The 23,080-nt window shown below is 48.3% G+C and overlaps 9 protein-coding genes across 9 annotated transcripts; 2 read left to right on the top strand and 7 right to left on the bottom strand.

Annotated features, from left to right (window-relative positions):
- Positions 1 to 57: 57 nt before the first annotated feature.
- Positions 58 to 2,023, top strand: DEU56DRAFT_754729 (uncharacterized protein; the record flags this gene model as incomplete). The annotated part of the gene is made up of 9 exons (XM_041349844.1): positions 58 to 82; positions 138 to 252; positions 303 to 479; positions 529 to 800; positions 869 to 1,121; positions 1,182 to 1,281; positions 1,336 to 1,404; positions 1,473 to 1,821; positions 1,872 to 2,023. 9 exons carry the CDS (start codon positions 58 to 60, stop codon positions 2,021 to 2,023), a joined length of 1,512 nt encoding a protein of 503 aa, XP_041210149.1.
- A 1,250-nt stretch (positions 2,024 to 3,273) lies between these two features.
- Positions 3,274 to 5,064, bottom strand: DEU56DRAFT_979574 (uncharacterized protein). The gene is made up of 3 exons (XM_041359751.1): positions 4,746 to 5,064; positions 4,547 to 4,684; positions 3,274 to 4,485 (listed from the first exon to the last, which is right to left on the bottom strand). The coding sequence occupies exons 2-3, from the start codon at positions 4,581 to 4,583 to the stop codon at positions 3,443 to 3,445; spliced, it is 1,080 nt and encodes a 359-aa protein (XP_041210150.1). The 5' UTR covers positions 4,584 to 4,684; positions 4,746 to 5,064; the 3' UTR covers positions 3,274 to 3,442.
- A 179-nt stretch (positions 5,065 to 5,243) lies between these two features.
- Positions 5,244 to 7,405, bottom strand: DEU56DRAFT_939794 (uncharacterized protein; the record flags this gene model as incomplete). Its single annotated transcript, XM_041358879.1, has 6 exons — positions 5,244 to 5,688; positions 5,744 to 6,092; positions 6,149 to 6,246; positions 6,294 to 6,433; positions 7,256 to 7,307; positions 7,366 to 7,405. 6 exons carry the CDS (start codon positions 7,403 to 7,405, stop codon positions 5,447 to 5,449), a joined length of 921 nt encoding a protein of 306 aa, XP_041210151.1. The 3' UTR covers positions 5,244 to 5,446.
- Positions 7,406 to 8,137: 732 nt separating this feature from the next.
- DEU56DRAFT_911095 (uncharacterized protein) lies at positions 8,138 to 10,135 on the bottom strand (the record flags this gene model as incomplete). The annotated part of the gene is made up of 14 exons (XM_041357252.1): positions 8,138 to 8,179; positions 8,229 to 8,380; positions 8,434 to 8,460; positions 8,524 to 8,539; positions 8,596 to 8,678; positions 8,726 to 8,808; positions 8,870 to 8,938; positions 8,991 to 9,015; positions 9,072 to 9,220; positions 9,278 to 9,367; positions 9,428 to 9,500; positions 9,553 to 9,827; positions 9,886 to 9,913; positions 9,982 to 10,135. 14 exons carry the CDS (start codon positions 10,133 to 10,135, stop codon positions 8,138 to 8,140), a joined length of 1,266 nt encoding a protein of 421 aa, XP_041210152.1.
- A 506-nt stretch (positions 10,136 to 10,641) lies between these two features.
- DEU56DRAFT_261110 (uncharacterized protein) lies at positions 10,642 to 11,381 on the bottom strand. The gene is made up of 2 exons (XM_041345343.1): positions 11,204 to 11,381; positions 10,642 to 11,144 (listed from the first exon to the last, which is right to left on the bottom strand). The coding sequence occupies exons 1-2, from the start codon at positions 11,204 to 11,206 to the stop codon at positions 10,728 to 10,730; spliced, it is 420 nt and encodes a 139-aa protein (XP_041210153.1). The 5' UTR covers positions 11,207 to 11,381; the 3' UTR covers positions 10,642 to 10,727.
- Positions 11,382 to 12,218: 837 nt separating this feature from the next.
- On the bottom strand, positions 12,219 to 15,122 carry DEU56DRAFT_870646 (CHAT domain-containing protein; the record flags this gene model as incomplete). Its single annotated transcript, XM_041355647.1, has 3 exons — positions 12,219 to 13,851; positions 13,876 to 14,701; positions 14,885 to 15,122. 3 exons carry the CDS (start codon positions 15,120 to 15,122, stop codon positions 12,219 to 12,221), a joined length of 2,697 nt encoding a protein of 898 aa, XP_041210154.1.
- A 1,437-nt stretch (positions 15,123 to 16,559) lies between these two features.
- Positions 16,560 to 17,227, top strand: DEU56DRAFT_793959 (uncharacterized protein; the record flags this gene model as incomplete). Its single annotated transcript, XM_041352785.1, has 4 exons — positions 16,560 to 16,728; positions 16,759 to 16,887; positions 16,914 to 17,098; positions 17,161 to 17,227. 3 exons carry the CDS (start codon positions 16,560 to 16,562, stop codon positions 17,096 to 17,098), a joined length of 483 nt encoding a protein of 160 aa, XP_041210155.1. The 3' UTR covers positions 17,161 to 17,227.
- A 957-nt stretch (positions 17,228 to 18,184) lies between these two features.
- On the bottom strand, positions 18,185 to 19,726 carry DEU56DRAFT_733919 (uncharacterized protein; the record flags this gene model as incomplete). Its single annotated transcript, XM_041348357.1, has 1 exon — positions 18,185 to 19,726. One exon carries the CDS (start codon positions 19,724 to 19,726, stop codon positions 18,185 to 18,187), a length of 1,542 nt encoding a protein of 513 aa, XP_041210156.1.
- Positions 19,727 to 21,131: 1,405 nt separating this feature from the next.
- DEU56DRAFT_733676 (uncharacterized protein) lies at positions 21,132 to 22,966 on the bottom strand (the record flags this gene model as incomplete). Its single annotated transcript, XM_041348346.1, has 11 exons — positions 21,132 to 21,291; positions 21,346 to 21,370; positions 21,425 to 21,482; positions 21,536 to 21,563; positions 21,616 to 21,675; positions 21,727 to 21,838; positions 21,892 to 21,926; positions 22,191 to 22,325; positions 22,554 to 22,682; positions 22,782 to 22,853; positions 22,911 to 22,966. 11 exons carry the CDS (start codon positions 22,964 to 22,966, stop codon positions 21,132 to 21,134), a joined length of 870 nt encoding a protein of 289 aa, XP_041210157.1.
- Positions 22,967 to 23,080: the final 114 nt, after the last annotated feature.

Below are 23,080 nucleotides of genomic sequence, written 5' to 3' on the forward strand. Positions count from 1 at the left end.
ACTTGCCATTGAGGCTTTTAAAGTGCAGCTATCATGGTGACCGTCATTCAAACTACTATGCCCAACCAAAACAAGCCAACACGTATGCACCTCTCTATGTATTGTGATTACAAGGCTAACATGACTTGTAATATCAGCACCTCTTGAGGACATTGCTCCTCACATCCTTCGGTACTGGAAAGCGCGTCAAACAGACAAGAAGATCGTAGAAAACTTGCAGGATCATTTCGACACATCTCGTTATGGACTAGGGTGAGTCAATTTCCACTAATTGATACTATTTTCCTGATCTTTGTGTGTAGATACACGAAGTTCAGAGAGATCCGCAATGACATGGGTCTCCTGCGTACCCGCCAGCAGAGCCACACCATCGAATCTATCCATGAAGCCATGATCGAGCTTCGCAAGGCATACCCGAATGCCGGTGCACGGGAAATGGTGATTTTGCTATTTCATGAGAAAGAAATGAGTGTTTCAAGGTACTTAATTTGTTCGCCGTTGATCTGTATCTGACTAGCTACCAAATAGAAATTTAGTGATAGCATACTGTGCTGTCTATGAAGCAGACCTCGTACATCAGCGAAAAGCCCGCCGTCTCAAGCGGAGGCGGTTCTGGGCCGCTGGCGTCAATGACCTATTTGCTGTTGATCAACATGATAAGTGGCTTCGATTCGGTCTTGCATTGCATACTGGAGTGGAGCCATTCTCGGGTCGTATCATGTGGATCCGAGTCTGGCATTCTAACCGCAACCCCCAGCTCATTCTCACATACTATCTTGACACCATCCAGAAACTGGGCCGTACGTTCATTTTAATAACTATCTATTGCACTGTTACTTATTCAAGTTGCCTTGCCTGGGTATGACAGATATTCCGCTGGTGACTCAGAGTGATCCTGGCACTGAAAATTACGGAATCGCCAATGCACACACTATGCTTCGTCAAATGTACGATCCGGCACTGCAAGGTACATTACAACACCTCTGGATGCGGACCAAGAAGAATGTTAAACCGGAGATCACTTGGTCTCAGTTACGGCGCCGGTTTACTCCTGGTTTCGAAACACTCTTGGATGAAGGAGTGGAGAACGGCTGGTATGATAGTGATAACACCCTTCAGGTGTAAGTGACTTCGGCCCTGGCTTTCCACCATTTCGACTTTGCTCACAGCGGTGTATTTAGCATGATCTTCCGCTGGATTTTTATTCCGTGGCTGCAGTGTGAGCTAGATAGGTATCAGGACCGCGTTAATAACACCCTCAAGAGGCCAGATCGTAACAAGGTATTTGATTGTTTGATAGTAGTCATTTATATTTGTTTAGCGCTTACAATCTAGGTGCTTCCACACGGTGTACCCAATCTAATATACGAGTCTCCAGAAGATTTTGGGGCCTTGGACTTTAAGGTGCGCTTCATTCAAATACTACTTGAACCATGGTCCGTGTTGTCACCCTAACCGGCTTATCATTCTAGGTAACGGTCAAACAAGATGATATAGACTATGTCCGCCGTCTCTATGTGAACCCTGATCATCCGGTCTTCGATTTGGTTCCCCGACCCCTCAACAACTTCATTCAAGGCTGTTATGAAGACCTAGGCCGTCCTCCAATCACTCGCCAGTCCGTGTGGACGATCTACTTAGATTTGTATGATTCGATGCAGCGCTCTGTGCAGGTGCCAGCCATTGTCAGGTCTCTTACAGCGGGCACTGACCCAGACGAAGAGCCTTTGCCTCTCCTCGAAAACCAAAACGACCTTTTTTTTCATGAGGATACTGATGGTGCTTACTATATGGGTGGCATTCATGGCGGACAAGGTCTAGGTACGTTTTCTCAGTTTGAATAAAGTTTGTGCTAAATTACCGCACATTAGATGCATCTGATCATCACCGGCTGGATGAACTGGCTGAGTTGGACGAACCAGGCGCACACTTACTGCCTACAGCTCCAATCATAGAGGAGGAGGCATTAGTTATTGCAGGATTCTCTGATGAGGAGGACAATGATGAAACATTTGATTGGTGACTACTTACTGTACTACGAGTTTGTCGTTTTGGGTTACTGTTTTTGTTGTCCAGTTGAATGACACTTGGCCGCACTTGTTCACATATTTATTAGAAGAAACAAAGCTGCCAGAGGTGCACGGAGTCCCTGCATCACACCTGCCTAATATGAGTGTGGTCACGCTATGTAACGGAGCGCGGCAGTCCTGTCTTCCATACTAAAATACCATTTTTGTGGCAGAAAAGTGTAGTTCTCGATCTGATCGACGAAAAAGAACGTAAACAAGTAAAAATGCTGTGCTCAATGCAGCTGTGGTGTGAAGCAGAAAGAAAATACATGATACATGTAACCTACGCATGCACAACATCCGTGAATGGAGGAGCGATAGAACTTATCAATCTGGCGACAGGCTGATCAGGTGGATGCCTTCGCATGTGATATCAGTAGGCTACTTGATGACAATGATACATTATTATCCATGTTATGATATTTCCCGTGTGTACGTGTATGTGCATGTGCGATAAACCACGGGAAACACCCATGTTGATGTCAATTGTGCGAGCTCTCCGGTGTGCATAATGTTCCACATTTTTGTAGAGTTCTTCAATTCTGAACAACGCACTATCACATTGTGTCTCCCAATATGGGGGAAATCGAAGTTATCTGAATTCTGGTTAAACATTAGTCGCGCTATAATGACACAGCTTGTAGCTCTTGAAACCCAGTTTCGGGAGGGTAGGAGGTGGGGGGGGGGGGGGGGGGGGGGGGGGGGAGCCGGGATGTAGAAGCTGTTGGATGACATAGTTGCGCCATGCTTCGCAAGCAATGCCCTGACCTCAGAATTCTGCGCAGTGCCAGGTTGGTTGATCCCTCGATATTCGTCAGGGGACTCGGGGTTGGGAGAAGATGGAAACAGCACTCGCATGACATAAGTTTGCACTTCCAGATGGCCAGATGCGGAATCCCGACAAAACTTGAAGGTGTGTTAATCGTGACCCATAACATCTACGTGTGGTAGATAATTTGAACTTGAATGAGTCACCCAGGTGCCAGGCCAGCCTGTAAAAAGTCGGTAGACAACCGTGCGCCACCGTCGTCGGTCGAACCAAAAACGCCCGTAGAACATGTTTAAGAGAAATGAGGTGAAAGACAGAACCTGATTACATGTCATACCACGTAACAGAAACAGATTTACCCGCCAAATTGAAGTGCCTCGAGGGTATCGGCAGCGACATGATAGCAAGAGGAACTACAAAGTTTTACAACTTGTACTAAGTTACCAAATTACTTCGGCCGCCCAGTGAACACGTAAAATAGACCGTGGGTATATACAAGGTAAATAGTAATACTTGCATGTATGTGGTCCTGGTGATTTCGATCAATGCAATTGTCTATGATTCCATGGGACTGCGGAGGATAAGAGATACGAAGGACATAATGTCAATGATCATCACGATCTGCTTCCCCATTCTTCAAGGATTTTGCTGAACGATACGCTGGTAGCGTTTCGCTCGTTGTTCGCGAACAATCCTCCATAACGGCCTGCCCAATCCGGTTTGCTACACTGCAGTGGCAACGATGATACGAAGGGAGGGCACGAGACGGATACAGCTTTTCTAGCTCGTTGGTCCGTCGATGCCGGGCAATGGTGGATGCAGAGGCGTCATCATCGTTGGGCGGCAGGTGAGAGTATACGGGATCTGTAGCAAAGGATGGGCATCTGTCCATAGAAAGCTCCACAAAACATGCGTCAGGGTGTCGAACGAACGATGGGCCAATGCTCATCGGAGGAAGGACATTCCCGGAATTCACACACGGCTCTGAATCGAGATGCACTGTTTCTGCAGTTGGGGGGAGGTTGAAAGGTGTCACGAGAAGTTTTTTTTTCCTGCGATACCGTGTCACAATAAAAACTAGCAGAGCAAGAAGCGCGACTGCCCCGGTAGCCCCTCCTGCGGTGGCAGCCACGTTTGGAGAGTTTGGGCTGGTGTCAGATATTGCTGTTGGTTGAGCAAATGGGGTCGAAACCAAAACACCACTGGAAGATGAAACTGTGGGCAGGACAAGCTGAAGCGATGTGGTGGTGGCTCCAAAAGCCGGTGAACATTCATCGCACGAGCTTGGTGACGCAGAGGGGCCGTAGCTATCAGACAGTGACAGTTGAGAGGTACTGTGTGCAGATGATGAGAGTGAGTTGGGGGATGAAATAATAGAGGTTGTAAATAGAGTAAATGAAGTGCTGGTAGCCTGAACACTATAGAGCGTCGCCAAACCAAAAATAGTAGTTGCGGAAGAGATCACTTCCGAGTCCTGTCGGGCAACGTGAGCTTCCGTAACATGCTGTGGCGATCCAACTGCAAAGTTCTCGGTTTCAGAAAACGATGCCGTTGAGCTAGCAAGCATCCTGGGGACATGGTCACTTTCAGATGACGTGCAGTCATAATTGATCTCGGGCTCTCCAGGTGGTTTGAGTCGTTGGTTGACTAATGGAAAGCATATGCTCAAGAAGGTATTCCAACTTCCAAGGACAAATTTGGTACTTACGTCCATCCACGCCAATATTCTGTGGTTGATCTAACATTATCGTAGAGCGCTGAGGCTCAGCACGGTTGAACAAGTGGCGGGAAATGTGTGATAAAATATTGTGAAATAAGAATTTAAAGCGAATATCAGGAGGAGTCACTGCAGGCCAAGAAACTCAGCGAGTGTTGCGAAAATTACGTTAGGACTCAGCGAGACCGACCTTTTTATACTTGGGTAAGATGAGACATACCCTCAGTAGATGTAACACGACGACGACATCTTCCGGCAGTGCCAACGTCAGTGCGACTCGGCCTGGAGTCGGCCGTAGGACATGAGGTGATCTCTACTAGTTGATCCCACATGACCGAACACGACAGTCACCAAAGGAAGGGCTTTAACGCACCATTGTCAAGAATGGCCGTTTAGTAGTTCAGCTTGCCAACGAGTGAGGGAATTTTGGGGCGCACTCTTAATTATTCGACCATACCTGGGTCACCTATGGCATATATAGCGGCCACAGTGAAAATGGCGGGTTTCACTCAAAAATGATGGGTTTCACTCAAAAATGATGGGTTTCACTCAAAAATAATGGAAGAAACTGTACACTGAAACTTTACAGGTTACCTGATATCAGCACATGGATCGATAATCAGCGATCCAAGTTCTCATACCAAATATTGCAACAGCATTGCAAATTTATGTAACTTTAAGTTGGAACTCCGCGGCAGTATTTTATGTCAAGTTCGGACATGCTGAGGTCGTCAGGGTTGCTAGGTGGGCCACAGTGCTGTCTGAAACCGATATGCGGATTTCAGTTCCCAAATCCAATTGTAGACACCACCCTAAGACACCTTTGATCTATTTCACCTTAAACATCCTGATTATCAACCTTGTGCGGTGCGCTAAGTACGAACAAGAATTTCAGTCGAAGTGAGTTATATGACTGTCCTCTCGCGAGGTTGCCCAATGAAAAATGACGTTTTCGTGTCCAACAGGGCGCAGACGCAGTGCTTCTTCATACAAAGTGATGGCCGGACAGTGTTCGAGCACGTTTCGTCGATGGTGGATGCCTTCATTAGATGCTTCAATCGGAAGTGTGTTGCATTGTAGGATCACATAATCGACCTCGCTACCTAGGCCGATGCTACGAAGGTAGGTGCCCTCTGGACAGAAGAGTAGTAGCTTGCAGCACAGCCTCACAGATTCGTGAATGTAGACGGCAGTGCGCTCCCTCCTTGTAGCGCCGGTTCGATGCTTGAATGAGACGATGAAGAGATAATGCGAAATCGGGGTGGCCATGCGGACGCAATGCAAGGGCTTCGCGGAAGAGGGAAGTGATGTTGTCGATGTCTTGGGGGCCCTGTCGAATATAACCTTCAAGGCGCGCCCACGCAAGGTTGGTGAGAGCGGCTGCGTGGTCAGGATGGCCGACCGGACACCGCTCCAGAACCAGTTGAAAATGCTCTACAGCATCGTCCAGGTAAGAGGCCGTGCCGCTGGACATGTATTCGGCAAATCGTGCGTGGCCTGCATCTGTCCCTCGAGCAACCTCGCAGTCTACGAGGGACTGTAGTAGGTGCTCTGTCAGCATGAGCTGACAGGATAGAGTCTGGCGTCACTCACATCAAACAATGTAATGTCTTGATTTTCGCAAGCATGTACAACAACGGCCTTTACCGTGAGGGAAGGGTGGGCACCACGAACAGGTGGGAGGGACAGTTCTACGATGTGTTAGTAGATATGCATGGATAAGGAACGAATCATTCACCAAAAGTCTCATCACCATGATCAAGCAACTCATCCCACGACGTTTCGAGTTTTCCGATAACTTCGCCATTACCTAGCATTCGATCCAGCTCATAGGACACCCTAATCTCGATTGTTAATGCAGGTGACGTATGCGATGATCTTTAACCGAAGATCAGTTCTCGGATTACGTCTGAAAATTTTCATGGATAGTGCAGTGTTATACTAGATGTCCACTAGAGTCCGCGCATTTTTGGGAAAACGTCTATTACTCCACATCGCACAAACATAAAAAATTAATTATTTGACGGTTCGATAGCCTGACATCGAAAGTATAATATCTGCTAGTTTTTTCTTCGAAACTCGACGTGTTGAGTCCAGCGGAGAGTTACCGCGCAGAAAAGTGCATTTTCCCTAGAGTTCGCGCACTTGGTCACACTATGTCACACGTCTGCCGCAATGCCTTTTCACACTCCACAGTCATTTCGGCATTGCGGAGCTTTGATTTACACAGCTCGATGTAACGCTTTGGATAGATTGTCACGTCTGAGGTATATATCTTTTATTGCAAATGATGCTAACAAGCATGTGGCCCCGGAGAAATTTGTTTTTGTATTCTCTCATTGTGTATAATCATTATGCCGCATTCCAGAATTTTATGTGATGATCTGACCTTCAGAGTGAGCTTTCTATGCACAAAACTAGCGTTTACCACCAATAAGTTGGCCATCGCACGAGATCCACTTCGATTTTCTTCAAACAAAAAACATAGCACTATGTATTATGTTGGGTAGAACCTATATCCAACATACATAAGGATTCCGTGCAGAATTGCGTGTGCTAGAGTCAATGCGCGGACTCTTGGGACACACGGACTCGTGGGACTATCTAGTAGCATCACCCCACGCTATATATTTGTCGGATGATAAGACTCCGATGGCTGATTTCCAGCGTCTTCTTGAGTCGACATCGATGGATACGTACATGCTAGCGGGAATGCGGTTGGAAGAAATTTCAAGATTTTTTGCGCTGATAACTGTAGATAGAGCGTGAGGATCACAACACAAATACGAAAACGATAAGGAGCGACTCACCTTCGAGTCTGATACATTGGCTTTCTAAGGTACCGGACATGATGGTGCGATGCAGTAAGACGATGAGGATCGATGATGGGCTGAGTGATGGGCGGAATGAGTGGTAGGACAAGACGGAGGGTAGGGGTATAAGGACTGTGGATGGAGTTCAGCTGAGAGGAAGAGGAGAAGAGGTTAGTGGCTCAGACTGCACGTGTATTGCCATGCTGTCGAGGGCCGTTCGGCACAATAGATGCTGGCATATTAGACTAAGCGATTGAGGGTTAGCGGGAGAACCTGCGCTAATGAAGCAGGCAATTACAAAGTCAGTCAGCCTTCAGCGAAAGTGGCCGCGTGAAACTCGGTGCGTCCTGTGATGCTTGCTACTCCCATGGACTGAGTCGTACAACTCATTTAGCACACTGGGGCAGTTTAACAGCAGGTTTATTTCGTGAGGCAATATTGCAAACCACTGAAAAGTTTCGACACGTACGGAAAAGCCGAACAATTGTATATCATAGTAGGGTCTGATTGGACTGAGGAGACGGTTTGCGGGAGCAAGACAGGTTGGATTCAGATAGCTGAATGTTGCAGCAGACGGATACAATGAGCGAAAGCGTGAAAGCGACTAGCTGGTCAAGAACATATGAGCAAAGAGCTATTAAGTCACAAGGACGCGCGCGCAGTGCATGGATTCTAGTATGCCTAAAGGGGTGACAGGTGCACAGCCACCGAACACCTGTGTGCAAACCCTTCCCTCTAATCCTACAAGGCGCCCACGGACGGATAGTAGTTACACTCTGTGTCTCTTATCTTCCTCAAATGTGTCTTTGACCTGCAAACGCAGTCAAAACAAAGTCACCTGAAGGACGCATGACACCTACTTTCTGGAAGAACACGTTGTCAGTCAGCACTCGCATGCCTACAGCCGCGAGTGCCTTCGATGCCACCAAACAGGCGTCATGGGATACTTCGGAACGTGCAGCTTCCGTGAATCCTGGGGTATGATTCCCGCCGTTTGGAATGGTCGGGATGGCTTGAGCAAAACGTTAGCGTCTTGCTCGTTGGTTCGGAACTTGCGCTACTTACCAAAATTAGGGCGAAGACTAGGCATCACTGACGAACAAGAACTTCATTAGCAAAGGTTGCCTACCACCCGGTCATGGAGGTTAGACACACTGTATGAAATGTACCCCTTGTGGGTCCGGAACATCAGCTCTATCGCACTTCCTGGATGGGCAACATACTCACGAAATTAGAAGAAGCATTATTCATACCCCATTCGGAATCCATAGCACCGTAGCGCTTCAGAACGACATCAGCAATCTCGTCACCTGGTATGATATTCAGCACCAAGCCGCTGCACGCCGTGATTTCATACCAAGTGCTTTGTTTTGCCTGATTTCGTTGCGTGTCCGTCCGACCGTAATTTGAACTTTGCATCCAGATGCGAGTGCAGCTGCTCTGTGATGAATAGAGATTATGTCCCTTAATCAATCGAACATGTTGACAGTGAAAGACTGACTCGATGCAGGAAATGAGGCGCTTCCTGGTATCTTCCGTCTCTGATAGTGTGGGAGCACGGACCTGCCACCTGTACTTGTGAATAGAGGGATCGAAGCGGGAAAATCCTAAGATCGACTTACTCCATTGTAGCGTGGTCCGGGATAACTGGTTTTTCAAAGATTATCTTCCAAGTATTTCTACGGAGTGAGTGAAATTCTCACTGCTTGGAGCCCAATTCTTTCCTCCAAAGGTGCCGTGCACGCGGTGAGTAGGTTTAAGTTGCTGGCGAAAAAGCGAAACGTTAATATATGCAAGGACGGCTGCATCAAGTGCATTTTGTCCCTCCCAGGGGCTTAACGCAGCGTGAGCGCTTCAAACGCAAAGAATGAGAAACCGCAACTCGATAAAAAGTATGAAAGACGCTCACGTGTGGCCTTCATACTCAACCATGATGCGAGAGAGAGTCAAGGTGCTAGACAAATTAATTGAGTGGCGAGGGCCAGATGCGGGATGGGACCTTCAAAGCAGGTTGAGTAACGCTGGTCATCTGATCTGGATCACCGGTAGAGGAACTGACATGAGGCACACATCCATCTCATCACAAGCCCCCTTTTCATACAGCATATGCTTGCTATCCCCACCATCCCCGGCTGCCCCGTGTTATCTCGAGGCCGACTATCACAAATGCAGACACCGACGCACCAGGTGTACCCAATAGAACTACTTTCCCATTGATGTTCAGCCTCTCCATGGCAGCCTTGGCTGCAAGAGCTACCGCTACTCCGGATATCCCAACAAGATTGTGTCCACAACCGTGTCCGATCCCAGGGAGCGCATCCATCTCAGCGATGACACCCAAAACGCGCCCTCCTTGTCCATGGGTGTAGGTAGCCACCCACGCAGTCTCAAGATGATAATGCTTAGTCACTGCGAAACCATGTTTTTCCATAAATGCGGTGCATGCGTCGTGGGCATATCTGTGACAATGCTCTCAGTGTTTGCGCATAACTATGCGTACGATGAGATCCAACGCACTTTTCTTCGAACTTCAGCTCTGGATGGCCTGTCGAAAATGCGTCAGTATAAGATGCGTGGAGAGAAAAGAGAAGCACCGCTCTAACGGTTGATTACCATGAATATCGAGACTTAAAGCCCTCAGCTCCCTGCTCAGTCCATCAAGGGTCGTCTCGATTACGTTCAGTATGTCTGGCCTGTATACCTGGCCCTCCTGAATCGGTGGTCTGATATTTGGATCATCTTCTGGTCGCCAAACTATGTCAGACATGGTGAAAGTAGAAAGATAAAGTAGTTTGCAGGCAAGACAGCATCCGACTCGCCGCCCATGATATACCTGCAGGAAACCTCGTTACCGAGTCGCTGCCGAATACTGTACCACGCAAGCCAGCCGACACGATGCGAACCCGACTCGCCGCCCATGATATATACCTGCAGGGAAACTCGTTACCGAGTCGCTGCCGAATACCGTAACACACAAGCCAGCCAACATGATGCGAATAGTCCTAGTACTCATCGGTTCACTGATGACTGGACACATTCAGGAATCAGGGCCTCGACGCTGCGCTCACGGAAATGTGCTTACCTGAACTCAAATTCGTTGCCATAGTCGAGGCGAAGTATGCCGTAACCCACTGAGAAGGTCCGCCACCCACGTTGGCAAAGAGGTCCAAGGAGTTGCTTGTGGCTTGCAAATAGCTGTAGATCACACCCACTCACTTCGATGTAACGTCAGAGAGCAAAATTTCATGAACATGACTGCAAACTAACCTGCGACGCTGCACCACAGCAGGCTTGGTAGGATAATGACCCAGAATGATTGCCATACAGTGTAACAGAAAAAAAAACCCACCATTACCCCATCAGCCAGTAGAGTTTGTAAGCCGTAAAAACGCGTGCATGATCGCAAGTGTTGTCTGGGTAGGGTCTGCGAAGAATGCCACTGGCCCGCCTGGGTATGTGTCGCGATACATCACTAGCCCATCATAAATACGAACTATCTTCGCGACGATGTGCTTGCAGAAGGTTAGCAGAAGACAATACAGAAGACCAACAGATGCTAAGAAGCAAAACGCGCTAACCCCAGTACTCAATATCAACAGCAGGATGGCCACCACAATCAATCGGCGGTTGATCATGATATCCCGCGCGCGCTTTTTGTAAGCCAAAATCCAGATGCGTATCCATGAACATGAGGATCGAGAAGCCTGGAGAGGTGTCCCTAGGTTGGTGGCCATAGGACGAACAAACACATTCCATGAACATGAGAATCGAGAAGCCTGGAGAGGTGTCCCTAGGTTGGTGGCCATAGGACGAACAAACACATTTCGATGCTCACCATATACAATGCCTTCCAGTGCCATTGCCATTAAACAAGCGGGATCCAACGGCATCCTTGCTGAAACCCCATGGCGAAAATAAATATTTACTAAAGCTATCTACAGCCTAGCAGATGGCGTGAAGGTGTGTGGCCTGTTCCTGGAGTTTCGCGCATGTCGTTATATGGAATCAATCGGCCCTGATAGTGGAGCGTGTTGATGAATATCTTCGTGGTATCTCGCTGTATTATGTCATCATGGACACTGTGACCAGCGTACAAAAAGTATGTGTATACGCCGCCGTTTTGACATAGTGGTGTTCTAGTCACCATAATACCAAACATCTAAGTGAAAAATTCGGATGAGCCGCGCATACCAGGATGGTTGGCGTTCGTCATCGTCTTCATGTGAGAGTACCACTGCATTATGTCGGCTCGAGTTCGAGGGTTGATAGTATCTTGTTCCCTTCGTAGGTAGTTTAATTCACCCGTAGTACACCGTGTTCGTGGAGTCGATTGTTTGCAAATACGACCTGGTCCGGGGTGGAATGGGTGAATCTGATGAAGAACACCACGGTTTTAGCCTTCGTGCTTAAAGTTTCGAGCATCGATTAGATAAATCGTGATCAAGCTGAGAGAAATCACTAGTCACGTGATCCAGTCGCGTCTGAATCGCGTCTATTCGATCACCAAGTGGCATACTAACTGAAACCGAATATCGAAGGGTTGTTTCGCGATTAGCGAGCGCAGTAAAGTAATCTCCACTTCTTATGCTTTATGTTTAGAGCGACAACTGTACGTTCGCCAGGAGCCACGTCCGCAATACGTACACATCATCCGCGGTCTTCCCGATAACGGGATATCTTGAGTGGATGGTGATATTCCAGATACTAGGGGACAATAACACGAGAGGATACGCGAACGAGATAACAGGGGCGTAAAAGTATCACGATCGTGACTATAAACAACAGGGCGAAAGAGAACGTAATGAAAAAAACCCATGAAAGCGTACCAGTCGCAAGCAATACAGCAGGAACTACACACCGATGTGAACAAAGACGATTCTCTGCTCGAGCGGCACCTTCGTCTTCACGGAGTCTCTAGCATAGTTGACTGCATGCGCCGCCTTCGTGCAGTCCATGACACCATCCTCCAAATCCTCGAACATCTTCTCGTAGAAAGCTTTCACAAAGTGTTTTGCAAGAGCATCATTGACCCCCCACAGCGTGCCTACAACGCTCTTGAAACCAGAAAACTGGAGTCCAGCTGCGAGGTGGACGGCTTCGTCAGGCGTCTCCTCATCGCCGACGGCGGTATGACACGCCGACAAGAACGCGAATTCGGCTTGCGGAGAATTGTTCTCCATGATGTCGAGTAGCGTAAGGGGTGTGTCTCTCATGGCGAAACTTGAATTATAAGGCTGCTCAAGGTCTTGCTTCCCGTGACAAGCGAGGTGCACCCAGGTGTTATGTCGCAAAGCATCGAGTGCACTTGCTTGAGTGGCGTCGTCTTTCGAAAGATTAGTGAACTTGACGTTGGGAGGAATGAGTTTTTGGACAAGCTTAAGTTCGCTGTTGACAGCAGGGAGCACCTCGCCTTGCCCTGCGCCAGGTTCACCTTGTCCGATCGCTGTGAAGGTCTGAGTGACGCAAGTCTCCATCTTCTGTCGAGACCTGATCAGAGCCGAAAGCGTTGGCGTGTAAGAACAAACGAATATATCCTCCAGGCATTCCTCTGGCCCTGAGCGGTCTGCCTTGGACCGAAAGGGGTTAGCTGCATGGAGAGGAATGGACGTGAAGGCTGCCGTCGGACAAAGCCATATTCGAGACTGACGCTGCAATTTCAGGTCATCCTGGAGGACATTTACAATGGGCAGCATGATATCGTCCCATAGTACTCGCAAGCGTCTTCGCAACTTCTCCCTCGGCTCCCTTGGGTGCATACAAACCGTGTGCCGGATTGCCATAGCAAAATCGTCCTTGAGCTGCTCCAGATCTGCGAGAGTGATGCGTGGGAAGGGAACGTGGCGGGGTTCCCCTGACGTCGGGACAATGATGGCACTGCATGAGCATTCGCTCGCGATGAGGATGATGACTGGGCCATGGCACGCTGCCACTTGCAATTCTGCATACGATGGCGGGAGCAGGAATCGCGAGAAAGCTGGAAGATCACGGATTTGAGCTACCGCAGCGTCCCACTGCTTCGTCAGTTTCCTGTACTTGATAGCTGCACGATCCGCTGCAGCTCGGTCTGTGCTTGCTGCGGAACCTTGAGCGTCAGACAGACGCTTGCTCAGCTCCGAGAACTTGTGAGCTAAGATTGGATTTGTGGACTCGAGGTCTTCGAGTGGACTCCTCAGGCGAGAGGTCAATGACCACTGTTGGCCACGACCCCGCTCCACGAGTTCGATTGCGCGTCGTAAATTGTCAAGGCAGATGGCACACGATGCTGCATCAACAGGCAGCGATCTGGTGTTACGGAAGGCAGCGGCAGCTTCGCGCCGTGAAATTGTCGATGATCGTGTTGCTAGATGACTGTCAAGAAGGTCAAAACATGTGTTGTAGGCCTCCAGCGCAGATGTATGACTGTGCTCCTCTGCTGCGGTGACCCAGTTCCGGGCTGTCACAATGCGATGTGGGAAGCCATAAGTAGGGTGTCCTGACGCCAGTCTGAAGTTCTCCACTGCAAGTGACAAGTCGACAGGGTTGTTGTGCACTCGGTAACAAGACAAATAGGCCTCCTGCAGCCGCATATAGCTGAAGTATCTATACGGGTGCAATGAAGGCAATGCCAACAATGATTCTTCACAGAGATCAATCGCCTCCTTGACATCTTCATTCCTCCGAGTTCGCGTGAAACGAGTGCAGAGCGCCGAGCTCAAATTGAAAAGAGTTTTATGGAGGTCGGGATGATCATGCCCCTGTAGCCGAAGGGATTCACGATACAGATCAATGGCTTCGTTAAGATCCTCGGCAGATTCCTCGCTGACATGTGAATTTTCAAATCTGGTTTTAAGCGTGACGGCAAGGTTGTTGAGCGTGGTGTAACGACTTGAATTCCCAGATGGGCGCAACATCAATGCCTCGCGATGGAGGCTGATAGCTCGGGTGATGTCATCAATGTCACCGCGTTTGTTGAAACGGATGAGAAGGGCGCCCCCTAGGTTGCTCAATGAGAGATCACGAGATTCGGGCCCAACAGGGCACAGGCGCAGTGCTTCTTCGTACAAAGTGATGGCCTCATCGAGGTCATGAAATTTGTCTTGGTGATCAAAGCGGGACTTGAGTGAGAATGCCAAGTTGTTCAGGTAAGTACCACGGCTGGAATGTTCCTCAGGGCACAGAGAGACAGCTTCACGACGAAGTTGTATGCTCTCTTCTAGATCATCAATGCTGCCATGCTGGTCAAAGCGTACCCAAACGGCACGTGCAAGGTTGTCGAGGGCGCCGGGACGGTATTGATGGCCCGGAGGACAGAGTTCGAGCACGTTTCGTCGAAGGTGGATGCCTTCATTAGACGCTTCAATCGGAAGTGTGTTGCATTGCAGGATCACATAATCGACCTCGCTGTCTACGCCAATGCTACGAAGGTAGGTGCCCTCTGGACAGAGGGGCAGTAGCTTGCAGCACAGCTGCGCCGATTCGTGAATGCAGACGGTGGTGTCCTCCCTGTCATAGCACCAGGTCAACGCTACAATGAGACAATAGAGAGATAATGCGTGATCGGGGTGGCCCTGCGGACGCAATGCAAGGGCTTCGCGGAAGAGGGAAGAAACGTTGTTGATGTGTTGGTGGTGCTGTCGAATATAACCTTCAAGGCGGGCCCACGCAAGGTTGGTGAGAGCTGCTGCGTGGTCAGGATGGCCGACCGGACAGCAGGCCAGAATCAACTGAAAGTGTTTTACAGCATTGTTCAGGTGAGAGACCCCCTTGCGTGTCATGTATATGGCGAATCGTGCGTGGCCCGCATCCGTGTCTCGAGCAATCTCGCAGTCTACGAGGACCTACAATTGGTATTCCGTGAGCAAAAGCTAACAGGATAGAGTCTTGGATCACTCACATCAAACAGTGCACCGTCCAGGTTGTCGAAAGCATGTACAACAGCAACCTTCAGCGTGAGGGAAGGGCGAACACCACAAACAGGTGGAAAGGACAGTTCTACGGGATGTTAGTGGATGTACATGAATGAGGAGCGAATCACTCACCAAAAGGCTCATCTCCATGATCAAGCAACTCATTCCCCGATGTTTCGAGTTTCCCGATGACTTCGCCATTGCCTAGCATTCGATCGAGCTCATAGGACACCCTGATCTGGATTGATAATGCAGATGACACCTGTGATGACCTGTAAACCGAAGATCAGTTCTCGAACCACATCCGACAGTTTCCATGGATTTTACAGGGTTACAGCATCACCCCATGCTACAGATTTGTCGGATGATAAGACTCCGATGGCTGATTTCCAGCGTCTCCTCGAGTGGACATCGATGGATACGTAAATGCCAGCGGGAATGCGGTTGGAAGGAACTTTGATATTTTTTGCGCTGATGACTGAAGATAGAGTGTGAGGATCAACAAAGAAACGAAGTTGATACAGAGTGACCCACCATCAAGTCTGATAGACTGGCTTTCTAAGGTACCGGACATGATGGTGCGATGCAGTAAGACGATGAGGATTGAGGATGAACTAAGTGACGGACGGAATGAGTGGAAGGAGAAGACGGAGGGTAGGGATATGGGGACGTGGGTGGAGTTCAGCAGAAAGAAAGAGGAGAAGAGGTTGAGGGCTCAAATCTCAAACTGCACGTGTATTTCCATGCTGTCGAGGGCCGTTCGGAAATCAGCACAATAGACGCTGATATGATTAGACTACTAGTGCTAAGATGAAAAGATGGCCTACTAGGGTGGGCAGTAGTAATATTGTCAAAGTCAGCAAAAGTGGCACGACAAGGTTATGTGAGACTCGGTCCTGTGATGCTTGACTGAGGCGCACAACTCACTTAGCGCACTGGGGTAAACAGTAGAATCGAGAATATTTCGCGAGGTAAGCGCTGAAAACGACGCGCACGGAAAAGCCGAACAATTAGAGTGCGATTGAACGGACAGCATGACAGGTATGAGATAGCACTTTGCAGCGGATGATACAACGAGTACTTGGTGAAGGGCTCAGGTAAATTGCCGCATCACTGCCGCAACTTGCCGCACCCTACCGCACCACTGTCGCACCCATACCAAATCATAAGTACTACACTTATTTTCGGCCTGCACTGTCCTCGTGCACCAAATAAATGAACTAGGAGTGTTTCTCGTCCGACTCCTTAATTATCCACTTCACACTAATGCATTTGAGAGTCTGAATTCAGAGAACAATTTTGAGCATGTTGCGGCACGGATGCGGTACTGGGTGCGGCAGACATGTCCCTGGTGCAGCTAAACGAATTATCAATCGGCTGAACTGTGCTACATATGCACATGCTTGCACTATCGTAGTTTCGAAGCGCAAGAAAAACTTACTCCAGGAGCCAGCCCAAAATATCCTCATTGAACGTCGCTCGTCAGGACCTGACGTGAACTCAGTTCCTACTCCCGAAGAGCAAGAAAACACGATGCTCCAGGCTGCCTGGCTTGACCTCCAACTCAGCTATGATCTGACCTCGATGGATATAGACATCGACTTGGAGTGTCTTGGCATACTGAGAAGCAGATGTTCGAGCTCTCGTTGGCTGCAGGAGCTGCAGGAAATGAACAATGGGAAAAAGACGCTGGTGCACACCAAGACCGATGGAATCCCTATGAGGGCCTCCCTGAGCACTGGAATCATGGCGACCGGGATTCATACGCACCAGAATTTGAAGGAGAAGTAGACGTGCGTCATCATCGCTTTTCATCGCGGATCAGTCTGACATGGTTCGACTAATAGTGTGGACCGAACTTTAGCGAGGGAAGTGAGCCTGACATAGTTAAGAAAGAGAAACGCACCAAAAAAACCAAACCGCGGCCACGACCAAGGAAGATACACAAGGCTTCATAGGCTGGGGCCTCGTAGTAGTAGTTTGTACTCTGAAATGAACGAGACTCAGTTTGCAAGGACAAAAGGCCACACAGATATGACATACATACCTTAAAGCCCCGGTATCCGTTTGCACAGGTTGCTGCAGAACGTGGTCGAGGAGATGTGTGACAGGGAAGTCAGGCAAGGCATGCAACCAGCAAAGACAGGTGTTGAATGATAGGCGGAGGCATCGAGGCGCCAAACCTGACAGGCGCGAGCCTGTGTGAGGGGTCGTTGAGTTGTCTCACCAAGTTTCGCGCAGCTGCTGGTAACGGTGCTGCAAGTGGAGTTGATAAGATGCGTGGTTTGGTGTCGGTGCAGTGGTGCGGTAGTGCACAGCCACTGCCGCACCCAACTACAGAATTGCCGCACCCGATTACAGAATTGCCGCACCCTACCGCATCACTGCCGCACCCATCAAGTACATATATCACTGTAGTACCACTGTTAGCCTTACACAAACACCTGGAATATAGTATTACTTATTCTTAAATCATATTTCAGACAGTTGCGTACGACGTAGACGCATTTTAGAGGCATATAAGACATTGTTGAGTAGGGTGCAGCAGGGTGCGGCACAGATGCGGCAATTTCCTAAGGCCCCTTGGTGAAAGCGACGTGTGACAGTGACCAGGTAAAAAGAAGCACAGCCACCCATTACCTGACTTCGCTCCAGTAACTGGCACGCCTTCGTGGAATTCAACGATTACGGCACGTCCTATCCTCTTTTCACCGATATTCACAACGGCCGCGTCAAGGCAAAGTGGTTTGTTATCGCGCGGGCGTACTTGGTCTGCTACTTCTGCGCTTGCATTCTCGTTCCTGTTCTTGTTGTTTTGTCCAGACATCATCATCTATGTCTATGGACAATCATCTACATACACTCGCGTTGTCGTTGTGTAACAATAGTAGGTGACAACTAACAAGAGAACTTTCAATCCGAAAGGCTTTTCATCCGCAGATTGAAAAGTGCACAATAAGCCAGTGAAGCGGATCACCAACTTCGACGGGAGTGATGATCCTCTTTGATGTTCTATTTTTCCACTCCATTCCAATATCCACATCATAAAAAATGTCGCCTCGTACAGCGGAAAAACGTGCAGTATGCAGAGAGCGGTGTCTCTCCCGCAAATACTGGGGTATCTTTGGAACAGCGACCAGGCGATAGCCATAGACATGGGGGTAACGGAGTAGCACCAACGCTGCTTCTCGGCATAGTTTTGAGACCAATCCGAAGGTGATGAGATCAAAGCGGGGGAGATAACGGGCGATCTCTAGCCAAAGCTCAAGAGGAAGCGGTGGATAGATGATGTTGGGTGGTACATCATGGCTACCATCAGCTCCCTGAGCGGGCAATGTCTCTGTTTTTCGATAACTCAAGCGCCGCATGTGATCGGTGACCTCTATAACACGCTTGAAGAGTGCGTGTTCAATGCGGTGGCCAAGACGGGCGAGAGCAGTGATGCCCGGCGTAGAAGGCGTTTCTGCGTAGAATGATGGTAAAAATTGGAGGGCGTCCGTATGGCTGAATGTCATCGTGTGTGCGTCTTTGACGACCTTGACGACTACACAATGGTAGACGGAAAACGCGATTCCAAAGTAAGAACCAGGATTATCCTTCTGCTCCGAGATCGCGTTGATCAGGCGTGACACAGAGGCCTGTAGGCAACTCTCGTCGTTCAAATATGTTGCGATGAAAACAACAGTGTCTTCGCGAACCCATGTGAACTCCTTTCTTTTCGGCACGGGGTGGTAAACGCACCGGATATCGTCAAACATCTGGGGAACAAACGTAATGCTGGCCATGAAGAATGCAATCGACCATTGTTTGTCCGTGAGTTGCTTGTGGTCATTGACAAGCTCAATCTCGTATAGTTCTCTTCCGACGTCTGATTTACGCATGCACTGCCCGACCATGACCTCTAACAATGAGACCCGAACATGCTCGTTTTGACATAGGATGTCACTGATGGCGAGCAGGTCGCTCAAAGCCACCTGAGACCCAGTGCACCTCAAAGACTGGTACGTCGCGAGCTCAGAATTGTCGACGGTCGGTGGTGCTGGCTTCTTGTACTTGTGCTCGGGGGGGCACTGTAATGCGCAAGCTGTGTGACCGTAATGATCTGCGGAAATGGATTCGTCATAATTCTCGTCTGGAAGGCATCCGGTGACGGATTGGATAAAAACTTCATCGTCTGGAAGGCATTCCAAGGAGAAAAATGGAAACCCGTCTATGTGGAAGATATTGCGATCAAGATCGATCTCATAACAGTAGAGCCAAGCGCTTTCCGGCCGCTCCCGGGAGGGGGCCCCGAATTTGTCACCGGTTGCTAACCATAATGGACAATCCGAAGGGCTCTTCAACCCGTCCAGTATCTCTCCAAACTCCTGTTGATAGATCGCGATGCCATTGGGCTGTCGTATTAACTGAAGTACCCGTACGCCAAGCCATTCTGGATAACCAGAATTGCCATGGTGTGATTCGAAATACATGTTCCGATAGCGGATCACGTAGAGCCCGTTAGTTCCCATGCCTACAGGTACACCAGAAAGACTTGGACGATGCTCTCAAGCATCAATTTAAGTTGGTAGTCGGTGTGCGGGAATAAAATTTGAGCTTACCCATGAACAATTTTTTAAGTCGAGTTATAGGATTATGTAAGTCCGACACGCCGCTGATCGTGAAGATTATAGTGTATCAAGTCCCCTCAAAAACAACATAAATTACAAATGCGGTAGTAGAGAGCGAATCTATCTTACAGATACGGCTCAAACCAAATGACCAGATACGAGTTGCGAGGACCTGTACACTTGGTGAGCAAAATGATGGATTATCTGCAACGGAATATATTTACCGGCAGTAACAGTTCCTCTGACCACCAGACACCCATAGAAGATGGCTGTGAGAATGTTCTTCGACAATCCCATTTTGTCACCGTGGAGCTCGTTGTACCATATTGTCAACACTGCGAAACCGATGCTGGCCAACATATCCCGAGTGCCGTACTACAGCAATAGCAGCAAGCAGATTGTCTCATCACCCAGCACATACCAACTGCGCTGTCCATAGAAATTCGGCCAGCAGGATTCGTAAGAGAGGGCTTGTTCTCGCGTTCCCCCTCCGGATCCTGGATCTAGTTCGCAACGTTGAATAAGTGGAACCATATCCACAAAGCAGCATGACTAGCATGGGTGGGGTCATGCCTGGGAGTCGTATGCAACGCGAATATGGTCTGAAATGTGTAATTGAGTAAGGGTCAAGACGCGCAATGGTTATCACATACGACAGGCATCAGAGTGGTGCTGGTATCATTTTTTGTAAAGAGGAAGATCGTCTCGAGATAGCGAGCGATGCCATCAGCGCGAACTAGTAGAGCCTAAGAGCAAATAGTGAGTATATTTGAATGCCCAAGTTGAATGCTGTTTCGAGGCCTTTGTACTTTGACTCGCAATCATGAATGTGCGCTTAGATGGCAAATGTCATGCCGGGAGTACAAGGAACTCGAAGTGTGGTTCTAGAAGTCACGGAAGAACGTGACACCGGCGAGCAAGACTTCAAGCTGCACCTTCCCCATCGGTAGTACATATTGACGGAGGAGGTAAGAGTATGCGTAACATGTAAGGTAACGTGGGATAACTGATCAAGCATGTTCAATACCAAATACCAAGATGAGTCGTGAATGATCTTGAAAGTTGAAAGTGTCATTAACAGACCATCAAACCGAGTCATCGTTTGCGCCGCGGTAGGTCTCCACCTCAACATTTCCTTTGACCTGTGACAGTCAAAAAGTTTCATTCAAAGTGCATGGCAAAACTACGCACCAAGTTTCCCCGTTGGCGCCCTGCTCCCAGTTGGTGAGTTTCAAGCCGCATCTGTAGTTGTGTCAGATACAAGGTATCATCGACGGGTCGCGGCCATGTTACTCGCCGAGAATCCTTGTTGCGTGATCGGAGATTCAGGTGCATGCTCAAAGTTCTCCAGAAAGACGATTGGCATAGGTTGATCGGTCGCAGTAGTGTATTGCTTTCCATTCCATATTTGCTTTCTGGCATTGAGACTACGCACCAGTTTCAACTGCAGCCCCGAACATCATATCAGACATGCGACTCACGTAGCTAAAAGGGAGTTTGCATATACTGCTCCAACAATATCCAGATGAGATACGTTTACGATTATATTAAATGACTTACGTTTTGCTACAACGAAGTGAAGACCTAGGAATATGCGGTTCTGAGGCATGATTTTCCACTGCGATATTTGAGTGATCGAAACTTGACAGAACATTTAATATGGATGCTCACGCAAAGCAATGTGGAGATGGTCGCAGCACTAAGTCTGTGGCATCAATATATAGTTAATGGTCTGCATTTAGATGACATACCTTGTCATCGAGCCATTCTGAATTGTCCAGAATGTCAAGGCGTCGATGATACGGATAGTGCTATAAGATGAACAAAATTTAGCTGTACAGTGATTAAGGCTATATAACAACTTACTCTGTAAATGTTGGTCATTTTTGCGTAGGATGTAGCACATGAAAGTTGTGATCATGATATCCACAAGTGCTGAAATTAAAAGGCCCAAAGTGAAGATCCACGAAAATCCTATCGGTATGTTAGTATTACAAAGCTACCCACAATCATAGATGAGAAATCACGTTGAAAGAATGTGTGGTATGATTGTAAGCTAAGCCTACGACAAACATGATTCAGTGGCTATCAACCATATTTGAAAGATTGCTCACATCTCGCTCATTGTGACTGGCACAACGTGCGTGATTAGAAGAACCACTTGTGTAATTCTTAATAACTTACCGCTAGCCATAACTGAAGTGAGAGGTCATAGTAGGTTCACATTATTACACTGCCAAAGTGTACCCACCTAAACGAACAAAAGAGAGCACAACCTGAAAGCGGGAATCTCATCATCTAAGTAGCAAACTCTCAAACACGAAACCTACAATCGGAATTGCTACAGCGAGCTTCTTTTGCACTTCCCGCCGACATCAGTGCGTGAAATCCAATGAACAAAGAAAAGTACGAAACATATGAAAATTCGGTGCGCAAAGAAGCTGAAGCTGTCGGGTCAGAACTATATCTTCCTCATATGACATAACTAACCTTTGGACAATGAAGGTAATTATACCCTAGCGAAAATGGTGAGCATTGGGCAGCTCTATACGTGTAGAGACGCACGGTAAGTTCAATCGCAGGCTACATGAGGCTGTGTTAATGAAGGTCTAAGACGTCCAAAGTACGATTGCTCACACCAATACACCTGATATACATCAATTTCCCAACTGATCGTAAATAATGACACTACACGTACCAGGGGATTATGTCGAGTTTGTCCAGATCACCATAGGTTGCGATGATGGAATCCCAGAGGGCAACTGCCACAAGTGCGGAATGGGACAAATCAAGCAGTCTGAATCCCATCGACATTCGTCTTATATGTAACAGGACACTTGAACATACCATATCACAATGACCTGTGAAAGATGATTGAAAAATGCAGACTTGAAAGACAAAGGTCCGTACCAATGACTTATAAAGCCAACTCTCGCGAAAATACGTCCGGCAATACACGATGAATTGCATGCTAACGCAACCCGACAAGCTGTGAGGAGTTCTGTCAGACAGATATCATATTTTTGCATCAAGGTTTATCACGCACTTGAAGGCCAGCAAGCCACCGACGAGCATGGCTCCATAATCCAGAGCGATAGTCATCGCAAAGATAACGAGTGGGGCAGTAGGAGAACCGAAAGATGCCTGGAATGCTCAACCCCGCGATAGAGCTTATAAGTAGCTCAAGGTGGTTGTTTCATACTGTGATACACAAAC

The sequence above is a fragment of the Suillus clintonianus genome (genome assembly GCF_016758775.1).
Source record: "Suillus clintonianus strain FC179 chromosome Unknown DEU56scaffold_23, whole genome shotgun sequence".
Classification (NCBI taxonomy): Eukaryota; Fungi; Basidiomycota; class Agaricomycetes; order Boletales; family Suillaceae; genus Suillus; species Suillus clintonianus.

Bases quoted from the DNA above. Each gene is read 5' to 3' on its own strand.
- DEU56DRAFT_979574 (XM_041359751.1), bottom strand. From the start codon at position 4,583: ATGTTAGATCAACCACAGAATATTGGCGTGGATGGAC. The intron at 4,486-4,546 runs GTAAGTACCAAA...GCTTTCCATTAG, and splicing joins GAATATTGGCGTGGATGGAC to TCAACCAACGACTCAAACCA.